The sequence below is a fragment of the Acomys minous genome (assembly GCF_964271855.1).
Source record: "Acomys minous genome assembly, chromosome: 6".
NCBI lineage: Eukaryota > Metazoa > Chordata > Mammalia > Rodentia > Muridae > Acomys > Acomys minous.
The window spans coordinates 125,607,896-125,628,326 of NC_140487.1; the positions used below are offsets into that span (position 1 = coordinate 125,607,896).

Consider the following 20,431-nt stretch of genomic DNA (forward strand, 5'->3'; position numbering starts at 1 on the left):
GTGGTTTCTGTTCTGCTCTGGCGCCATGGCTTCACCTGGCTCAGGAAGGGAGCTGACTTTGGCTTCTTTTGTTTGTTTTTGTTTTTGAGGCAGTCTCTTGCCCTGTTGCCCAGGCTGGCTTTGAACTCCAAAGCTCTGTCACAGTCACCGGAGGCACTGACAGTACAGCTTGCCTCAGCAGAGTTACAGAACGTAGCAAACCTCATTTAGTAAACCTCGGGCCAAGCTTTGAGCTGGTGGCCTCAGTTTTCAGATCGTCCAAGTGTGAGCTAATCATGGTATACAACCTTGTCATCCAGGGTTGCTCCCGTCAGCCAGAAGACAAATGTATGCAAACCCAGCTTAGACAAATGGACCGAATTTGTTTTTAATGCCAATCCTGGACGTTTTTTTTGGGCAGGAAGGAAAAAAAAGATCCCAGGTGGATTTCCTGAGAGGTAGCCTTGCGGTTAAATCCAAGGGTTTCGGCTCCCCCTCTCCAACGGGTGGGCTTTTGCATAATGTAAATGGGGCCCTGGTTGGCATCACAAAGTTTCCCTGAGCCAGCCTGAGCCTGCCTTCGGGCTGAAGTCTCTGCTAACGTGCTGCAGGAGCCAGCCGGGAGAGGACGCCAGCAGCTGTCCGCGTCTTCCTCTGGGGGCGGGGCGCCGTAACCTCGCGAGATTCTCACGCCGGAAGTGTCCCGGGCTAAAGCATGGCGGACTCGGACGTGCCGCTCAAGCGGGTCGCGGGCCGCTCCTCTTGGCAGCGGGTCCGCAAGGCCCGGCCCCACCTCCTCCTCAGCCGCCGGGGCCGTCGGCGGTTTGGGGTCCTGACCCGCGGCGAGCTGCGGCGGCTGCGGAGGCGGCTGCTGCGGGCTCACGCGCTGGGCGGGGACTGGAAGCTCGGTGTCACCGCCGCGGGCGCGCACGTGGCGGTGAAGTGCAAAGCGCGGACCCGCAGCCGCTCCGCGTCCCGCAGCCTGCCCACGCCCCGCAGCCTGCCCACGCCCGGCCGCCGCCAGCCCCCGCCCCGCGGCCAGCCCCCGCCCCGCAGCTGGCCGGAGCGCCACGTCCAGACGCAGTCGTTGAATATCTCCCAGCTCACGCGGGACCTAGGCTCGGGCCGTGTGCTGTTCCTGCTGCCGGGATGGGAGGTGAGTCGCCCGCGGGGAGCTGTTGGTGACCGGACTGTTGCGCTTGGCCGCCCCTGTCACTCCGGACGCAGGTCGGATGCGAGATCGTCCTCATCCTCCTGCGCCGGAGTCCACTAGCTAGGCTGTACTAGCAAATGAGTCGGATTCACTAGCGCTTAGCACTCCCAGCTCCCACGGGAGTGCCGATTGCCGCCTCTTTCTTGTGTTTATGGGCCGAAAAACACGGTAGGTAGCTCGCACGAAGTTAGACAGCAGCAAGGCCGAGCCAAACCTGAGGCAGTCTGACGTGGACCCTGGTGCGGGAGATTGCCCCTCTTAGGCCAGGAGTTGGAGACTTACTTGGGGCTGCTGTGCGCCTATGTAAGCACGGGGCGGTAGAGTGTGTGAGCCTGTTGGGAGCCGCAGTGGGGGTATGGTGTTTAGAATCAGGCTGAAAACCTGACGGATGTTGGCTACTTAGTACCGTGTACTGTTACTGTTTTTAATGTGCGTTTGTGTTTTGCCCGCACGCTGTACACAATTGTGCGTGCAGTATTTGCAGAGGCCACAAGAGGGCGTCGGATCCTCTAAAACTGCAGTTACAGAAGCTTGTGAGCTGCCATATGGGTGTTTGGAGCCAAACCCGGCTTCTCTGGTAGAGCAGCCAGGGCTCCTACACAAGGACCACTTGTGTCGCCTGCTTTTGCAAACCCCACTGCTGTGGCATGTGGTACTTAGAGATGGATTTCCTTGTCTGGTGTGGGAACATACAGTTTGAATGCAAGCATGGGTTGCATGAGTTGAAGAAGCAGCCTCTTTTTTGTGTGTGTGTAATAATTTATTTAATTTTACGTGCATTGATGTGAGGTTGTCAGATCACCTGGAACTGGAGTTACAGACAGTGATGAGCTGCCATGTGGTTGCTGGGAATTGAACTCAGGTCGTTTGGAAGAGCAGACAGTGCTCTTAACCACTGAGCCATCTCTCCAGTCCCGAAGCAGCCTCTTTTACACAGCCAGTTCTAGGGATACTAGGGCTACATCATGAGGTCCTGTCTCAAGGAATTAAAAAAAAAAAAAAAAAGATCCTATTGATTGGCAAATACCAAGTTAAGATTTTAGGCTTTTCCTGTCTTTGGTAGCAGTATCCATAATGTTTGTTTTTCTGTCCCTGCTAGGGTTTTACTTTCAGTGGGATCTGCCGTGTGACTTGCATCTACGGCCAGGTGGAAATATACGGGCATATCATCAAACAAGGCCAGCCTCCCCAGGACGTCTTCTCTGCCTATACCCATTCTTTCCTGACCATCAATGGGATTCAGGTCTCCGAACCGGAGAAAAGCGAGAAGGAGATAAGAAGGGAGATCCGGGCCCTGCTCAAGCCTCACACGAAACTTGGTAACTGCCCTCAGCTTCCCGCTTCCCGACTGGCGGTGTTAAGCGTGTGTCTGAGGTGGGCCTTGCCCCCTGCCTACGTCCTCACAGGGAGTCTTAGGTGTTAAAGTACAATTATTCCCACCGTTTCACACTAAAAGTTTTCCCAGACCGTGGAGCTAGTGCGTGGCAGACTTTTGGATCGTGTGTCTCCACCAGAGGTGGAAAAGCAGCTCTGCTCCACACCCTGGGGAAGCCTGTGTAGTTCAGCCACTGGGCCAAAGCGCTGCGGATCTAGAGTTGTTACTACCCCTGAGGTGGCCTGCTCTTCTCTTCGCAGAGGACAGAAACTGGGCTCTAAGGTATTTATCTCACCTGGGCTCCATTCTGTTGCTGGAGCGGCTGAGGACCCCCGCTGTGGACTTCATGAGCTCCTATAAGTGCGCATCCTACGTCTTCCGGCAGGAGGTAAGGCCAGCGCTTACTGTTCCTTTGCCGTGTAGCAGTCAGCCGAGTGGCTGTGTAGGGAGCTCTCTCAGCTCCATCATGGCTGTGTCACGAGAGTGGGGTGGTGGTAGAGGTATCACATGTGCGAACAGTTAGAAAGTCTGAACAGTCCTGACTGATGTGTGGGTTCCGTCCCAGGTACTCGCGGTAGGAGAGGGGCTCTCACTGATGTGCCCTCTGGCCCCACTCACAGGCGTAGCGTGTGCTCACATGAGCACTTACAGAACAGTTGTCATGAACATTTCCTTCTTCCTCAGTCTCATTGCCCAGCAGAAGCCACCTCTTTGTCAGCTATGGTGGGGCACCCAGGAGGATAAGGAGTTAGTCAGGGTCAGCTGGGCGCGGTGGTGCACACACACCTTTAATCCCAACACTCGGGAGGCAGAGGCAGGAGGATCACTGTGAGTTCGAGGCCAGCCTGGTCTACAATGCGAGTCCAGGACAGTCAAGGCTACACAGAGAAACCCTGCCTTGAAAAAAAAAAAAAACCAAGAAGTCAGAGTCGTCTCCCCAGCTACATAGTGGTTTGAAGGCTACCCTGAGCTACATGGCACCATGTTTCCAAAACACGGGAAAAGAAAGACCTCCAGTCGGAGGTGTCAGGTAGACAGTGGAGTATGCGAGTCTGCAGAGAAAAGGGGAGGGCTGTGAAATTGGGAGCCTGAAACAGAGAAAGTATCTGAGAACAGAAATTAGGTGACAGAAGCTGGGCATGCTGGCTCGTGCCTGTGACCTCAGCACTCAGAGGGGCAGAGTTAGGAGGATCTCTGTTGAGTTCGAGGCCAGCCTGGTCTATAGAGTGAGACCAGGACAGCCAAGGCTACACAGAGAGACCCTGGGGGCGGTGTGGGGGCGATTAGGTGACAGAGCGAGCACAAGCACACTGAGAGGAGACAGTATGAGGTCTGGGCCACGTCGCTCCAGAGGGAGTTAAGCTCTGGAAGCCACAAAGGCACCTGAGGAGTGACCAGGGTTGGGGGCGTTGCCAGGATAAGGCAGACTGAGAAAGGTAGGTGCGGAGATGAGCTGGACCGGTCTGGATTTAGCAGATTGCTGAGGGACAGCCTCGTGATGGGGAAGAGAAACACCAGAGGATTCAGAAGTAAAAGACTTTGTTTTAAAGGGAAAGGAAAGGGAAAAAAAAGCGGTGGTTACTGGGCTAGGTGTAATGGAGAGGCTGTTGTTGTTGTTGTTGTTGTTAAAGGGAATTAGGAAACACCACACATTGGGTGGCAAATGAAAGACAAAGAGGAGAGGTGACAACAGTATTGTAGAGGGGAGGCCAGCTGGAGCCACCCTCGAGCCCCTGACGAATGAGTTAGATTATAAGGCTGTGTGTGTGTGTGTGTGTGTGTGTGTGTGTGTGTTTTTTTACAAACACATGCACAAGGATGGTCATGCATATAGTAGCCAGAGGACACCATGAGTTTTGTTTCTCAGGAGCTCCCTGTCTTTTGAGACAGAGTACCTTGCCAAGTAGGCTAGGCTGAACGGCAGTCACAGCCTTTGTCTGCACCTCACAGGTGGCAGGTAACAAGTTCTTCTGGCCTCAAACTCAGGTCCTGGAGAGCTAAGCTGTTGCCCACCACTTACAGGCATTTGTTTTGTTTAAAAACTTTTTTTGGGTGTGGAGGTACATGCCTTTAAACCAGCACTCAGAGGGACAGAGTTCTGTGAGTTAGAAGCCAACCTGGTCTACAAAGCTACACGGAGAAGCCTTGTCTCCAAAAAACAAACAACTTTTTTTGATTTTTATTTTACTTAAATATTTATTTTGGTTTTTTTAAACAGGGTTTCTCTGTGTAGCCTGGCCATCCTGGAATTAGCTCTATAGACCAGGCTGCTTCTCAAGTGCTCGTGTTAAAGGAGTGCCACCACTGCCAGGCTTTACATAATTAAAACATTTTTATTTTATTATTTTGTGTGCGAGTGTTTTGCTTGTATGTGCCTGTGCAGCATGTGTGCCTGGTGCCTGAGGAGGTGGAGAACTTGTATGTGGTGCAGAGAATCACCCCAGTCCCTTCAGGAGCAGCAGGTGCTCTTAACCACTCAGCCTGTGGCGTTTGTTGTTGTGGAGGCTGTGTACCTGTCTCAGAACAAACAAAAAATAAACAAATGCTAAAATTCCAAGTGGGCAGCACCCCACCTGGCCACGCAGACCATTTATTTGCATAGCAGCAGAGGACAAATGTGGGAGAAGGGCAAGAGCGAACAGAAGATTCCTTCTCGTGGTTCCTTCACCTTGGGGAAGGGAGCAAGGCGTCTGCCATGGGGCAGACAGTGCATGGCTTAGGAATTGCTGTAAGGTGGTTGGTTATGGGGGAGCATTTATGGTTATTATTCCAATATTTAATTATGTGGGTATATGCATGTGTGTGCAAGGTTTCTGTGGGGGCCAGAGGTGTGGGATCCCTCTGGCACTGAAGTTACAGGGAGTTGGAAGCCACACGGCCCGGGAGCTCCAGTCTCTGGAAGAACTGGAAGTCCTTCTAGCCTCTGGGCCGACATTGCGAGCGCACCCACCTTTTTCTCACACATACCCCACTTAGAGACAGTGTTACTGCGTAGCCCACAGAGGCCTCAGATTTGTATTCCTCTTACCTTTAGAGGTGTAGGATCCCAGACACGTGCTACACCATAGTGTAGCTGGTGTAGCTAAATGCTTGTTTATTTGTGGGGTGTGTGCATGCATGTGAGGGTCAGAACGTGATATAGAATGCGCTCCTCACCCGTCCCCACCTCTGCGTTGTACAAGATCTCTTGCTGACCCTTGGCCCCTTCTGTTCCAGCTGCTTACCCCAGGGTCCCGTCTCTGCTTCCCAAGTCCTGGGCCCACAGCAGCAAAAGGTCCCTAGATTTACACACAGGTGCTGGGGATTTGAACTTGACCTTAGTAACTAGAGTTTTGTCCTCTGTGGCATGTCCCCAGCCCTTCATGTGATTGCATTTTGAGGTTTTTTTTGTTTTTGTTTGTTTGTTTGTTTGTTTTGTTGTTGTTGTTGGTTTTTTTTTTTTTTTGTTTCTTTGTTTTGTTTTGTTTTTTTGGTTTTTCAAGACAGGGTTTCTCTCTGTAGCCTTGGCTGTCCTGGACTCAATTTGTAGACCAGGCTGACCTCGAACTCACAGTGATCCACCTGCCTCTGCCTGTGCCAGGATTAAAGGCGTGCGCCACCACGCCCGGCGGAATGCCCTTTTTGATTTTTCAAACTGAGCTGCTGATTGCCTGAGAGTGTTTTTGGGCGTGTCCTCCCTTCGTGTGTGTGGTGGATGTTTTCACCTGGTCCTCCCCCGTCGGCGACTGCTGGCCTTCGCAGTTTCTCTGCTTCCCTGGGCACCTACCCTCTTCACCCTTCAGCTCAGTGTGCGTCTGTCCTGTGTTTTGTGTTTTCAGAGGTGGTCTTGACTTTATTTCAGATCACCAGGCTGTCCCGCTGTGGCTTCTGTTGAACTTTTCCACCTTTTTTTTCCCCCTTGAGACAGGGTTTCTCTGTGTAGCCTTGGCTGTTCTGGACTCGCTTTGTAGACCAGGCTGGCCTTGAACTTACAGTGATCCACCTGCCCCTGCCTCCTGAGTGCTGGGATTAAAGGCGTGCGCCACCATGCCTGGCATTTTTCCACATTTTCATGCCTTCTTTTTCTCCTGAGGCATGAGAGTGTGTGTAAGCTGTGAAAACAGACTTGTACTTGAGGAAGAGTGGGCAGGGCACACTGATGGGGCACTGAGAGGGGGGAGCCAGGGCTTTTTAATTTTGTAACTCAACTATATGAAGCTTATTAACTTAGAAGCAAGTGAGTGTACATTTTAAACCTCTCCTTACGTTTCTGTGTTGTGTTTCAGAACCCTCCTGTGAAGATTAACCCAGAGTATGTAACATTGAGGACAGTTGGCATCAGAAGGCAGAGGAGGAAGAAAGGCATTTGCTTGAGTGAGAGCGGGCTCTGTGCCCTGGAGGAGTTGGTCGACGTGTCCCGAGGTGAGGGTTGCCTCTTGTTCAAGCCGTGTCCCCAGGGCCTCATTCACTGCTAGAATCCCAAGGACCGGCTGGCACCAGGCCTCACTGTTTGTTTTACCTGCAAAAGTAGATGGCTGCCCTGTCATCCTGGTGTGTGGCGCTTGTGACATTGGAAAATCAACATTCAATAGAATACTGATTAACCAGTTATTAAACAGGTAAGCATGCTTGTGTTGTCTTTCTCATCTGAGCATGAAGTGAGAGTCAAGTGGAAAAATCTGGTTCTGTTTGATATTGGTGGCATGGTCTCCCTCGCTACACCAGGCTGTCCTCCTGTCTCAACCTTGCCCCCCTCCCCCCCCCCAGTGTTATGATTACAGGTGGTAGGTAACCCACCATGCCCAGCTTGTCAGAGAGACTTGAGGTAGGGATTGTGTACAGCTCTATGCACTGTCACCTGGGCAGTGGCACCGTTCCACAGGCTGACTCTGACCTATAGAGGAGAGGTGCTTGGCATTGGGTCTGTATTGGTCCAGGTATTACCCCAGGACTGAGCCCTGTTATGTTTTGGAGATGACCTTGCCTGTTGTAAGTGTACCGGGCCTTGCCTGCACGGGGGCCCTGGTCTTTGGAGTACAGCAGCTACAAGGCCACACAGGATGATGACATCTGTGTCACAAATCACTCCCACAGAGGAAGGCTGCTGAGATTTGTCTCTCTCTAACAACTTCCAGCATTCCCGTGGTTGATTATCTGGAGTGTGATCTGGGGCAGACGGAGTTCACTCCTCCTGGCTGCATCGCTTTACTGAACATCACAGAACCGATTCTGGGTATGTCCCTCCTGAAGAACTCCTCATGTAAAGCATGCAGAGTGGACTGCACTGCCTTGCATTAATTTTATTTTATGTGCATCAGTGTTTTGCCTGCATGTATGTTGGTGTGAGGCTGGTGATTGCTTGGAACCAGAGTTACAGTCAGTTACGAACTAAAAATTGAAGCCAGGTCCTATGGAAGAGCAGCCAGTGCCCTTGCCTGCTGCCCATCTCTCAGCACTGTTCTATGTAAGTGACAAACACATCTCTCCCTCACAGCATCTGAGGTGATCTGTATGTCTACAGAAGGACACAACCCTGACCCAGTGCTGCTGAACAGTGGGTAGATGCTGTCATATAAACAATAAATGTGATCATTTTAGCTATTCCTGGGTGTGTAGTTCATGGGTGTTAAATGTGCTTAGTACTGTAGTTCATTGCTACATCCAGATTTTTTTATTTTTGGTTGTGAGCCTAGCCTTTAGTGGCTGAGCCATCTCTCCAGCCACAGATTTGCGCCCCCCACACCCCACCCCCACAGGGTTTCTCTGTGTAGCCTTGGCTGTTCTGGACTTTCTTTGTAGACCAGGCTGGCCTTGAACTAAGAAAGGTCTGTCTGCCTCTGCCTCCCTGAGTGCTGGAATTAAAGGAGTGTGCCACCATGCCCAGCTCACTGTGTTGTTTCTTAAATGTTACCCTTACTTATTTTGAGTGGCAGTTGAGTACAAGTGTCTCTGCACACATACATAACATGTAGAAGTCAATGACAACTGCAGGAGTCAGTGTTTCCCCCGGGGAGGATCTGGGGCCTGAGCACTGGCCAGCAGCTTATAGAGTGAGCTGTGGCCTTTTTACTTATTTACCCTGTCTCGAAAAACAAAAACAAAAAAACAGATTTATTTAGCCTACATGTATACCTGCATAGAAGAGGGTATCAGATCACATTATAGATGGCTGTGAGCCACCACGTGGTTGCTGGGAATTGAACTGAGGACCTCTGGAAGAGCAGGCGGCGCTCTTAGCCTCTGAGCCATCTCTCCAGCCCCGAGCTTTAGCTTTTGTTAAAGATTTACTTTCAATTAATATGGGGAGAGTGGAGTGTGAGCACCTGAGTGCGGGTGTCCTTGGAGTGTGGAGTGTGAGCACCTGAGTGCGGGTGTCCTTGGAGAGTGGAGTGTGAGCACCTGAGTGCGGGTGTCCTTGGAGAGTGGAGTGTGAGCACCTGAGTGCGGGTGTCCTTGGAGTGTGGAGTGTGAGCACCTGAGTGCGGGTGTCCTTGGAGAGTGGAGTGTGAGCACTTGAGTGCGGGTGTCCTTGGAGTGTGGAGTGTGAGCACCTGAGTGCGGGTGTCCTTGGAGAGTGGAGTGTGAGCACCTGAGTGCGGGTGTCCTTGGAGAGTGGAGTGTGAGCACCTGAGTGCAGGTGTCCTTGGAGCCAGCTTTATGTTCCCCTGAAGCTGGGGCGAGAAGTGATTGTCAACCTCGGAACCCTGGGGACCAGACCCAGGCCTCTGCCAGAGCAGGGCGCGTGCTCCTGCCACCAAGCCCTTGCTTTGGTTTCTGTCTGGGTTGTTTGTTTTGTTTCGTTTCTTGGTTTTTTTCTCCTTTTGGGGGTGTTGGGGGGTGCTCTCACTATGTGGCTCTGGCTAACCTGGAACCTTCTGTCCTGGAGCTTACACAGTTCCACTTACTGTGCCTCCCAAACTCTGGGATCACAAGTATGTACCGCCACTCATAAGGGTCATTCCAGGTCATTGACTGAGTGTCCAAGAAGCCGGAGGCCAAAGGTGGGAGGCTTGTAGTTACAACCCAGGAATCTGGAGCTGTTGTAGCCATGTCAGAACATGATTGAAATTGAGTTACACACATGAAACTGGGAGTGCTCTTCTTTGTCAGGGTTGGCGGGGGACACAGAACCCTACCTGTTGTTTGGTGGCCGTGGCATAGTTGCTTTTGCTTGGCAGTGCTGTGGGTAGTACCTCATGAGCAGCGGTTGGTTCTCATCCTATGGGTCCTGACCCCCATGGTGCATATCAGACACACATGTTATTATTCTTAACAGCAGCAAAACTACAGTTCTGAAGTAGCACTGAAGTAATTTTATGGTGGGGCCACCACAGCACAAGGAACTGTATTAAAGGGCATGAGGAAGGTGGAGGCCGCTGCCCTGGAGCATGTATGTCCTGGGAAGGTGCTTGCCCACTGACTCCTGCTCTTCTTTCCTAGGACCGCCTTACACCCACCAGAGGAGGCCGCAGCGGATGGTGTATTACGGGAAGATGAACTGTCACAACGACCATGAAAACTACATCGAGATCATAAAGTATGTGATGAGGGATTACAGGAGAGAGGCCCCGCTTATCATCAACACCATGGGCTGGGTGACCGGTAAGCCTGGGTGCACATGTTGCACGTTGACGGGGTGCCCTGTGCTGTCCCATACATGTGTAGGTAATGCTCAGATGAGGGTGAACGTCTGGCCCTCCTACCACCGCCTCCCCAATGCAGAGAGTACAGGCATTCGTCTTTGAGGCCCATTTTATGTGGTGCCGAGGGCCTCCTGCATAGTGAGCAAATGTCCTACCAAGTGAGCCACAATTGTAGGTTCTGGGCTTTTGGGCTGTCCTGGAGACCGCTCTGTAGACGAGGCTGGCCTTGAACTCAGAGATCTGCCTGCTTCTGGTGTGCACCATCACTGCCTGGCTTTTGTTGGTTGTCGTTGGTTTTGTTTGTTTTTTGGTTTTTTGAGACAGGGTTTCTGTGTTGCCTTGGCTGTCCTGGACTCACTTTGTAGACCTTGAACTCACAATGATCCGCCTGCCTCTGGCTCCTGAGTGCTGGCATTAAAGGCGCACACTACCTTGCCTGGTTGTTGGTTATTTTTTAATTAATTGACTGATTTTTCTGTTCTTCCTTTTTTTTTTGCAGGGGGGTGGCGGTGTTTGAGACAGGGTTTATATATGTAGCCTTGGCTGTCCTGGACTGTAGACCAGGCTGGCCTCGAACTTGCTGAGATTAAAGGCTTGCACCATTGCACCTGGCCTGATTTTTCTGTTTTGTCAAACACTGTATGCAGTGTCCTTGGAAGCCAGAAGGGGGCAGTGGATTTTGTGAGGTGTGCACAGTCTGCCCGGGCATGACTTCTTGTCTGACAGGGTTTCTTCCTTCACAGATGAAGGGCTGCTGCTGCTTGTTGACCTGATCCGACTGCTGTCCCCCAACTATGTCGTTCAGCTGTCTTCCGGCCGGGGTAAAATAATGCCGGCTCTCACCCCCGAGTACGTGGATTTCACAGATGGCCTATATACAAAGAGCAAGATCAAAAGGCGATACCGACCTTTTGAAATTCAAGAATTTGGAAACAATTTGGAATTTGCTGATGACGAGAAAGACTCTAGTTCATTTTCCATCTTTACTGGACATAAACTGATCTCTGTTCACTCAGAGTTTATATGTAGTAAAAATGAAAAAAATAGGTAGGTAAAGTATGGCTGGGGTAAGGGGTGGTGCGTCCTGTTGCTGAGCAGCGTTTGTGTTCTCATTCAGAGAGACTGAGTCCTGAAGCTGGTCATGGCCTTATGTGCCACCCACCACCTAGGAAGTAGAGGCGGGCATCATGAGGTCAAGGCCCTGTAAGTGGAAAGGAGAAAGTAGTTCTGTAAGGTTTCAGGTTTACCACAGCTGCACATTTAAAGGAAACTGATTCCTAGTGGGAACACAGATGGGGCAGGGTTCTGGTTCTGTTGCCCAGGGCCAAGGCGTCCTTAGGCTTCCTGCTGTTGGGAGGATTACGTCAGGCCAGGGTTGTAGGTGGAGCGTGCAGGCGTGTGGGCTTGCTGGCAGGTCTAACCCAGAGCCACAGCTCGGCCCTTGGGTTTGAGGATCTCTTGAAAGAGCAAGTATTGCTGGGCATGGTGGCGCACGCGTTTAATCCCAGCACTCGGGAGGCAGAGGCAGGCGGGTCGCTGTGAGTTCAAGGCCAGCTTGGTCTACAAAGTGAGTTCAGGACAGCCCAGGCTAAACGGAGAAACCCTGTCTGGGGGCGGAGGGGTGGGGGAGAGCACATCTAGTGTGCCTGCTTGGTCAGGCGTTGCTGTTCCGGGTGTGGTGTCGCTCTCTACTCACCTTGCTCTGCTCTACTTTTCAGGGCCAAATACAACAGAATTTTCCGCGATCTGGCAGTGCTAGGCTACCTTAGCCAGCTGATGCTGCCGCTGCCAGAGCCACTTAGTCCTTTGCACAGCCTGACGCCCTATCAGGTAATCAGAGCTGGTGGGAGAAATTGTCTGATGCTGATAAGATGCTTGAGGCTTCCCGGTGTCCTGGGCACTCTTGTCTACTCCTTTGTAACTCTTTGCTTGCCTAGTTCTTGAAACAGCCCTGTGCTGTGGGTTGTTATATTATCCCCACTTTTCAGATGTAAAGACTAAGGGACAGTGAGGCTGGGTCACCTAGCAGAAGATGCACAGCTGCCAGGCACATGGTCCTTGGCAGGCAAGCCCAGTGTCTGTTGTGGACTGTAGCTTCATGTCAGCTGTAAGTTACCCGACTAGTGGCCAGGCCATCCAGCTGGTGGGGTAGTACCTGATTCTCAGGATGCTCCTGGGCTGGAATCTAGAGCACCTCCTGGTACCTGGTTATTGCTGTTGGGTTTCAATACCAAAGCCGTTACAACCTGGAGTCCAGGCTGTTAGGAAATGCTTTGGGGAAACCACTATGCTGTTCTAGGGTGGTGGATGCTGAGCGTGACAGCAGGAGTGCTTGTTTACTGCAGGTGATTGAACCCAGAGCCTTTTCCATGCTGTGTGTGCATAAGACACATGCACACACAGTCTTAGGTTACTTTTCTGTTTCTGTGACAAAACACCATGACTAAGGCAGCTGATAAGAGAGAGATTGATTAGGTTGCTGCTGCTACGGAGAGCAAAGCAACAGCACAAGCAGCAGGGACAGCTGAGACCACTTTCTATTTTGGGGGGGAGGGGGATTTAGAGAAAGGGTTTCTCTGTGTAGCCTTGTAGCCTTGGCTGTTCCGGAACTCACTCTGTAGTGGCCTCGAACTCAGAGAGATCCGCCTGCCTCTGCCTCCTGAGTGCTGGGATTAAAGGTGTGCGCCACCTGTGCCCGCCTGAGACTACACATTTTGATTTACAAGTAGGAGGCAGAGGCACACTGAGAATTGCCCAGAGCTCAGCCCCACTCCAGTGCCACACCTCCTGATCCTTCCAAAGCAGTTCCACCAGCATTCAAACTTATGAACTTATTCAAACCACCAGACACACACACACTCAAGGACATATGCATATACGCACATGTACACGCATGGGTGTGCACACAGCAGCTTTTTTGGTTTGGTTTGGTTTGGTTTTTGAGACAGGGTTTCTGTAGCCTTGAATGTGCTGGACCTTGATCTGCAGACCAGGCTGGCCTCAAACTCAGATCTACCTGCCTCTGCCGCCATCCCCCCATTCCCCCAGAGTGCTGGGGTTACAAACAGGTGCCACCACTGTCCAGCTACCAATTTTGTTTTTTAAAACATTTTAAAGAAAAGCAGGGAGTGTCAACATACATCTCCACAGCAGAACAAGAGCGCCTTGTCCTTTATTACACAGGAGAAAACTGTTACAGCATGATTACCTGGATGTGTTCTTGGGTTTTGGAGTTTTGTTGTTTTTGTTTTTTTCCAAGATAGGGTCTCTCTGTGTAGCCTTGACTGTCCTGGACTCGCTTTGTAGACCAGGCTGGCCTCAAAAGGTTTTGGGCTTTTTGTTTTGGTCTTGTTTTGGGTTTTGTTGTTTTTGTTGTTGTTGGTTGGTTGGTTGGTTTGGTTTGGTTTGGTTTTCTTTTTTTTCCCCGTTTTTTGAGACAGGGTCTCTCTGTGTTAGCCTTGGCTGTCCTGGACTTGCTTTGTAGACCAGACTGGCCTTGAACTCACAGCGATCTGCCTGCCTCTGCCTCTCCAGTGTTGGGAGTAAAGGTGTGTGCCACCATTCCCGGCTAGGATGTATTTTTTTAAAAAAGTCAAAGTGAGTCTAGGATAGCCAAGACTCCACAGAGAAACCTTGTCTTGAAAAACCAAAAAAAAATTTTTAAGTCACTTTATGTTTACGTCTAGGTGAAGTAACAGGTGGCTAAGCCCTAGAGCCCCCCGCTCTGGTCTACTTTCCGTTCTTATACTGTTGAGGATTAAAGTGGTCATGGCACATGTTTTGGAAAAAACCATAAAACACTCAAGATCATGTCTAAACATGAACATGATGGGCAATTTGCCGTGGGTTTGCTTTTTAAAAGAAAGAAAGCAAAATTCATATTCAACAAAACACAGGTGATAAATCCTGCAAGGACCCAGAAGAAAAGCTGAGCTAAGACTGGAGTGGTGGAACTGGCTGTCACTCTCCTGTGGCTGCCAACACCTCCTGGGCCATCCCTTACTGTCCTGTAAGCTGCTGGCTCTGGTTTTCTTTTTCTTTCTTTCTTTCTTTCTTTCCTTTTTTGTTTTGTTTTTTCGAGACGAGGTTTCTCTGTGTAGCCTTGGCTGACCTAGACTCTTGGTAGACCAGGCTGGCCTCGAACCCACAGCAATCTGCCTGCCTCTGCCTCCTGAGTGCTGGGATTAAAAATGTGCACCACCACGCCTGGCTGACTGGTTTTTTGGCTAATGTCTGAATAGCTTTTCCCTAATCAATCAATCTACAAAGAAATGTCCCGAAAGCCTACAGGCTGAAACTGGTGCTGGTGCTTTCACCCTGGTTTTGTTTTAAGTTGAGGGGAGAAAGGAAGGAAGACACAGTGGATAGAACACAGGAAGGAGGGGGTACGTGACCCTGCTGCCTCACACTTCTCAGCCTCGTGCCTCTGCCTGCCCCGTGCTGGGAGAATAGGCATGTGCCGCCACACCCAGTGTTTTGTGCTGTGAGGGAGTCAGCCCAGGGCCTCCTGCCTTGTAGGCCATTTCCTAATTTGTGCTTTCCGAACCTAGATTGTGGCTGGGTATGATGGAACGTGCCTGTAACTCCAGCACTGGGGAAAACAGGCAAGGAAATCCCTGGAGCTTGCCAGTCAGTCAGCCTGGCCCAATCAGCAAGCTTTGGGTTCAATGAGAGCCTTTTCTCAGAACAACAAAGTAGAGCCTGGTGTGGTGTCCTATTGGATCTCTGCTTTGAGGCAGCCTGGTCTACACATTGAATTCCAGACAAGCCTGGGTTACACAGTGAGACTTTCTTCAAGAAAACCCTGAAAATCAAACCAACATGGAGAGTGATGAAGAGAAGAGATCCCACATGCACACACACATGTGACCACATATGAACACATACAACACAATTAGGACATCTTTATGTTAGCCATGTAGTCCATGCCTGTTAATTCAGGGTTAGGAACCCAAGGCAGGCCTCACGTGGTGGCCTGTAATCCCAGCACTTTTGAGGTATAGCCAGGTAGATCTCTCTCTGAGTTCAAGGCCAGCCTGGCCTACAAAGTGAGTCCAGGACAGCCAAGACGACACAGTGAAGCCTTGTCTCAAAGGAAAAAAAGGGGGTGGGGGGGGCGGGAGGCACGACCTAAGGCAATAGCAGGCACATAGGAGGTCCCCCCGGACTATGCAGAGGCTGCGTCTCAGGAGACCTCTCAGATAGAGCTGATCAGAGACAATGCACACTTATGGTTTGTTCTCAGGTCCCCTTCAGTGCCGTCGCTGTCCGGGTCACTCATGCAGATGTCGCCCCTGCCCACATACTGTATGCCCTGAATGCAAACTGGGTTGGCCTCTGCAAGATTGTGGATGACATGAAAGGATACACTCGGGGTCCCATCCTGCTTGCCCAGAACCCCATATGTGACTGTTTGGGCTTTGGTGAGTTGAGAATAAACAATGCCTCTTGCCCTGTCCCCCCACTGTAGACAGCTGGGATTGACCTCGTACTTGTGTGTTGTAGATGAGTGTCTTTCCCTGTGCTCCTAGGTGACAAGTTCTGTTGCCTCCGTCAGTTACCCAGGCCTTTCTGTTAGCTCGTTTTGATCCTCACATGTGAACATGGGGATTCTTTGTGCAAATTCTTTGAATTGCACTGTAACATTTATTTTAGTTTGGCATTGTGGCTCATTCCAGGAGACCCAGGCAAGTAGACCTCTGTGAGCCTGAGGACAGTCTGCTCTACTTAGCAAGTTTTTGGATAAAACAAGGATTACATAGATGCTGTCTCAAAAAAAAAAAAAAAGAGAGAGAGAGAGAAAAGAAATTCTTTTTAATTATGTGGGGATGTGCACATGGGGTTAGAAGCACTGGAGTCAAGAGCTGGAGTCACAGTTGGTTGTGAGCTGCCTGCAGCTGGTGCCAAGAGCTGACCCTGGGTCCTGTGGGGGAGTAGCAAGCACCTTAACCCTGCCAAGCCTCCTCGTCAGCCCATGGGGGCAGAACTGAGTCACCATATGGGTTCTAGAAATAGAACTTGGGTCCTTGGCAAGAACAGCAAGTGTTCTTAACTGTTGAGTCATATGTTCACCCCCAAAATGAAAATTTAAAACTCTTCATGTCAAGGTTGACCTTACTTCCTGTGGTTGAAGTGTGTAGCATCTGCAGAATGGCTGCTCTTGCTCTGTATCTTGAAGGTATCTGCAGAGGCGTCGACATGGAGCAGCAGCTCTATTACATCCTCACCCCTTTGCCTCCAGAAGAGTTAAGAACTGTCAACTGTCTGCTGGTGGGCGCCATTTCCATTCCACATTGTGTTTTCAGGAAACAGGTAAGGCCACGAGGCCCTGTTGGTCCTTCAATGAGCCTGGGCAGGCGGGGCTTAGCTGAAGCTGTCAGCGGCCAAGGAGAATGGCACAAGATGGAGTGTTGGGATCCTCGAAGGTTCCAGTCAGGAGCCCAGGGTGTGAAGGCAGAGGAGCCTCCACAGGACCGCCCTTCTGTACGCAGTCTTGTTTGCTTATGTTGGAGTCTTGGTTGACCTGAAACTCCATTTGTAGATCAAGTTGGTCTCCCAAGTGCAGGGATTAAAGGGTGCTTGTTCTGAGGCAAACTGGGAAGGCACAGCGGCGCTCATCCGCATGGCCCAACGCCAGTGTTGGTTGAGTGGCCAGAGGTCGTGGTTGTATTTAGCTCTCATCTGATTTGAAAGAAGCACCCTGTATGTCCACCGTCTCTCATGGTATTTGGTGTATGTGTGGGACCGGGCGAGTGACAGGAAATGGAGGCATGCTTGTGGCTGGCTGGCTTATCTTTTAAAAGGCTGGAGTGGTTAAAAGCACTGACTGTTCTTCCAGAGGTCCTGAGTTGAATTCCCAGCAACCACATGCTGGCTCACAGCCATCTATAATGAGATCTGATGCCCTCTTGTGGTGTGCATGAAGACAGTGTACTCATATACATAAAATAAATAAATAAATAAATAAATAAAAGGCTAGAGAGATGACACAGTAGTAAGAACTGGCTGCTCTTGTAGAGGACCTGAGTTAAAGTCCCAGCATCCACATGACATTCACATTAAAGTTTAAAAAGGAGATGCTGGGCAGTGATGACACACTCCTTTAATCCCAGAACTCTATGAAGCAGAGGCAGGTGGATCTCTGTGAGTTTGAGGCCAGCCTGGTCTACAAAATGAGTTCTAGGACAGCCAGGTGGTTACGTGAGAAACCTTGTCTCAAAAAACAACAAAAAGAGGCCTTTTAGAAACATCCTGAGTGAGCTGGGCATGGTGGTACACATCTTTAATCTATGAGTTCGAGGCCAGCCTGGTCTACAGAGGGAGTCCGGGACAGCCAGGACACTATACAGAGAGACCCTGTCTTGAAAAACAAAACAACAACAACAAAACCATCCTAAGTGTCTCAAGCTTCAGGGACTTGCTGCCTCCCCGCTGGCTTCCACTTGAAGGGTCCCTCTGCTCCTCTAGACAGTCTCTAGACTGACTCTTTGTGTCTTCATTTCAGCCTGGGCCTGAAGGGACGGTTCCTTATGTCACCACCAGTTATAACTTTAAACTTCTTGGAGCAACAGAGAAAATTGGAGAAAGACAGTATGGAAATGCATTGCCCCGGTACAAACTCTATCAAAAACGGAAAATAAGGCGTTGATGCGGAGAAAGACTTTCCTACCTGGACACCTTGTCCCCGAGCCTCTGGTCAGCAGACTCAGTGGGGCTTTGTGACCGTGGACATCATGTTACTGGAAAATGTGCTACGTTAAAATAGTTCAAGCCCCTCCATTTTCTTTTTCCCTCTAAGACAGAGTCTAAGACAACTCAGACTGGCCTAAAGCTCTGGGTCCCCTGTGTCCACCATCCACGTGTGGCATTACAGGCCTATGCCCCACACTAGCTTTCCAGCATTTCTCTTAAGCCGGTTGATCTCAAGCTTGGCCCTGGACCTCCTTACAACTGGGTAAGTGGAGTGTCTGCTGCAGAGCGGCACAGCAGTGACGAAAGTTAGCATCACCGTGAACAGGAAGAGCAGGACATCTGAGAATTCTCCAAGGACCTGATGCTGGAACTGGGATCAAAGTAAGGAAATCATGGCCACAGTAATATGCCAAGAGATCCTCTGGGCAGTGCAAGGACTGCCTGGGGCGAGAGGGAGGGGCTGACTTTGAGCCAAGTGGACCTTACCAGTCAGGCGAGGTGACTCAAAATCCTGATCCTTTGTCATCGAATCTCCCAACTGTGGACTGTTACAGGGTTGTATGTGGTCTGTTGATGTCTGGGTCTTTTTGAATCATGAAGGTTTCTGTTGAAGACCTCTGACATCGTCAAAGCCTCCAGATGGTTCCTTAACATCTGAGTGTGCTCTGTCTCCTCCGTCAAGCTGAAGATACTGCCATGGGGCCCACGAGCTTGTGGATAGACACATTTGTGCCTGGCGTGGGCAAACCTTTGCTATCAGCACATTTCTTCTAGGGGCTGAGGCCACTGCAGGTGGCTTCTATAACCAGGAGTGACTGGGCCAGATCATTTTTATGGTTGCAGGACACTGAGGAGCTTTTCAAGCTGGTGTGACAGAAGTGTCAGGAGTTCCAACAGGATCATGTGGAAGGTTTAATGTTTACACTCACCTACACCACTGACCACCCCCATCTTGTCTGCTTGGCCCCGTCTTTGTGGTGGTCTTAGCGGCTGAAAACCTTATTAGGAGACAGAGCTGCAGTTGCCTGGTTGGACTGAATCCCTCTAGGCCACTTCAGGACTCACTTAGCTAGCTGTCCCTATTTGTATCTAACTTGAGCCTGTGTGGAGTCTTTGTGTTTGGAGCGGGGAGGCTCTTACTGTGCTACCCACGCAGGTCTCTGGGCTCCTTGTTCCTTCTCCCTCCACTCCTTGGCTGCTCAGGTCACAGGTATGCGCCGTCTTAGCCACCACATGCCCGGATCTTCCCTTCACATAAATAAACATCCTGTGATACAGCCCTCCCATTTGTTTTTTCTTTTTCTTTTTCTTTTTTTCCTCCCCCCCACCCCCGTTTTTTCGAAACAGGGTTTCTCTGTGTAGCCCTGGCAGTCCTGGACTTGCCTTGTAGACCAGGCTGCCCTCAAACTCACAGAGGTCAACCTACCTCTGCCTCCTGAGCGTTAGGATTACAGGCAACACTGTGCCCAGAGTTTGCATATTTTTCTTAAAAGGTATGATTTTAGCTTTTAAATGCTTGCCTTCACTTGATGGTCCTCAGCAGTAACAACCTCTGTCAGCAGTAGGGGGCGGAGCCGTGGGTACTGCTCAGGTCCTGTGGGGAGCAGGATGCCTGGAAGGGGGTCTTGTGGAAGCCTAGCTTTCAGAGACCTGCAGCAAAGTATCTGTGCATGTGATCATGTGATCGTGGTGTCAGGGCGTTAGGGCGCTTGGGCGGTCAACTCAGTCATCCTTCATGGGGTTTTCTGTTCTGAGGCAGGATCTTGCTGTGAGCAGGCTGACCTCACATTCATACATGAGCCTCCTGCCTCAGTTTCCCAAGTGTTCCGTGTATATGGTTTCTGTTTGAGAGTCTTAAGAGTATGGTTCATACAAACACTTGTTTTAAGATGACTACAGAACCCTGCGACAGTGAACCCCAAGTCTCCAGTTTCTGTGGGGCCTTAGAATCACATTCTAGGAGCTATTTCCTGTTTCGGGAAGAAGGGATCCTTAAGTGATCATTAGAGGCTCAAGACCCAAGGAACTGAAAGTAAAGAAGATATGAGGACAGGCCAGTGCCTTGATTGACCTTTCAGAGTCTGGGCAGAGGTGAGTGGAGTCAGTGAGGCCGGAAAGGGAGGCTGGGACCTCAGCCTGCATCTCTTTAATAAGAACTTGTGGCTGTAGGGTTCTGCCTGATCTGCTGTGTGGAGGTCAGATGGTGCAGGTAAAGGACCCAATCAATGCACTAGACACGTAGGTGTGAGAGATGCTGCTGGGGGCCCAGGCCTTGTGAGGGGAGTGAGAGATGCTGCTGCAGGCCCAGGCCTTGTGAGGGGAGTGAGGGATGCTTCTGCAGGCACAGGCCTTGTAAGGGGAGTGATGCTGCCAGGCAGATCGATTGCTGTGAGTTCGAGGCCAGCCTGGTCTACAAAGTGAGTCCAGGACAGCCAAGACTAACACACAGAGACCCTGCCTCAAAAAAACAAAAACAAAACAAAAAACTACATCCTCAAAAACCCCTACAAACTGCTTTTTAAATTGTCCGTACCCTTAAGTACCCACTGC

At 50.7% G+C, this 20,431-nt stretch overlaps 1 protein-coding gene across 4 annotated transcripts; it reads left to right on the forward strand.

Moving 5' to 3' along the window:
* The first annotated feature begins 653 nt into the window (after positions 1–653).
* NOL9 (nucleolar protein 9) lies at positions 654–19,161 on the forward strand. 4 transcript variants are annotated; one of them, XM_084786874.1, is made up of 12 exons: positions 656–1,135; positions 2,292–2,511; positions 2,828–2,955; positions 6,833–6,968; positions 7,075–7,165; positions 7,682–7,779; positions 9,987–10,148; positions 10,933–11,236; positions 11,908–12,019; positions 15,435–15,612; positions 16,368–16,501; positions 17,694–19,161. In XM_084786874.1, the coding sequence occupies exons 1-12, from the start codon at positions 695–697 to the stop codon at positions 17,835–17,837; spliced, it is 2,148 nt and encodes a 715-aa protein (XP_084643000.1). In that variant the 5' UTR covers positions 656–694; the 3' UTR covers positions 17,838–19,161. The 4 variants fall into 4 exon arrangements, with proteins under 4 accessions (XP_084643003.1, XP_084643000.1, XP_084643002.1 ...); XM_084786875.1 differs by having other exon boundaries at positions 657–1,135; positions 7,078–7,165; XM_084786877.1 differs by lacking the exon at positions 17,694–19,161 and having other exon boundaries at positions 654–1,135; positions 16,297–16,425.
* Positions 19,162–20,431: the final 1,270 nt, after the last annotated feature.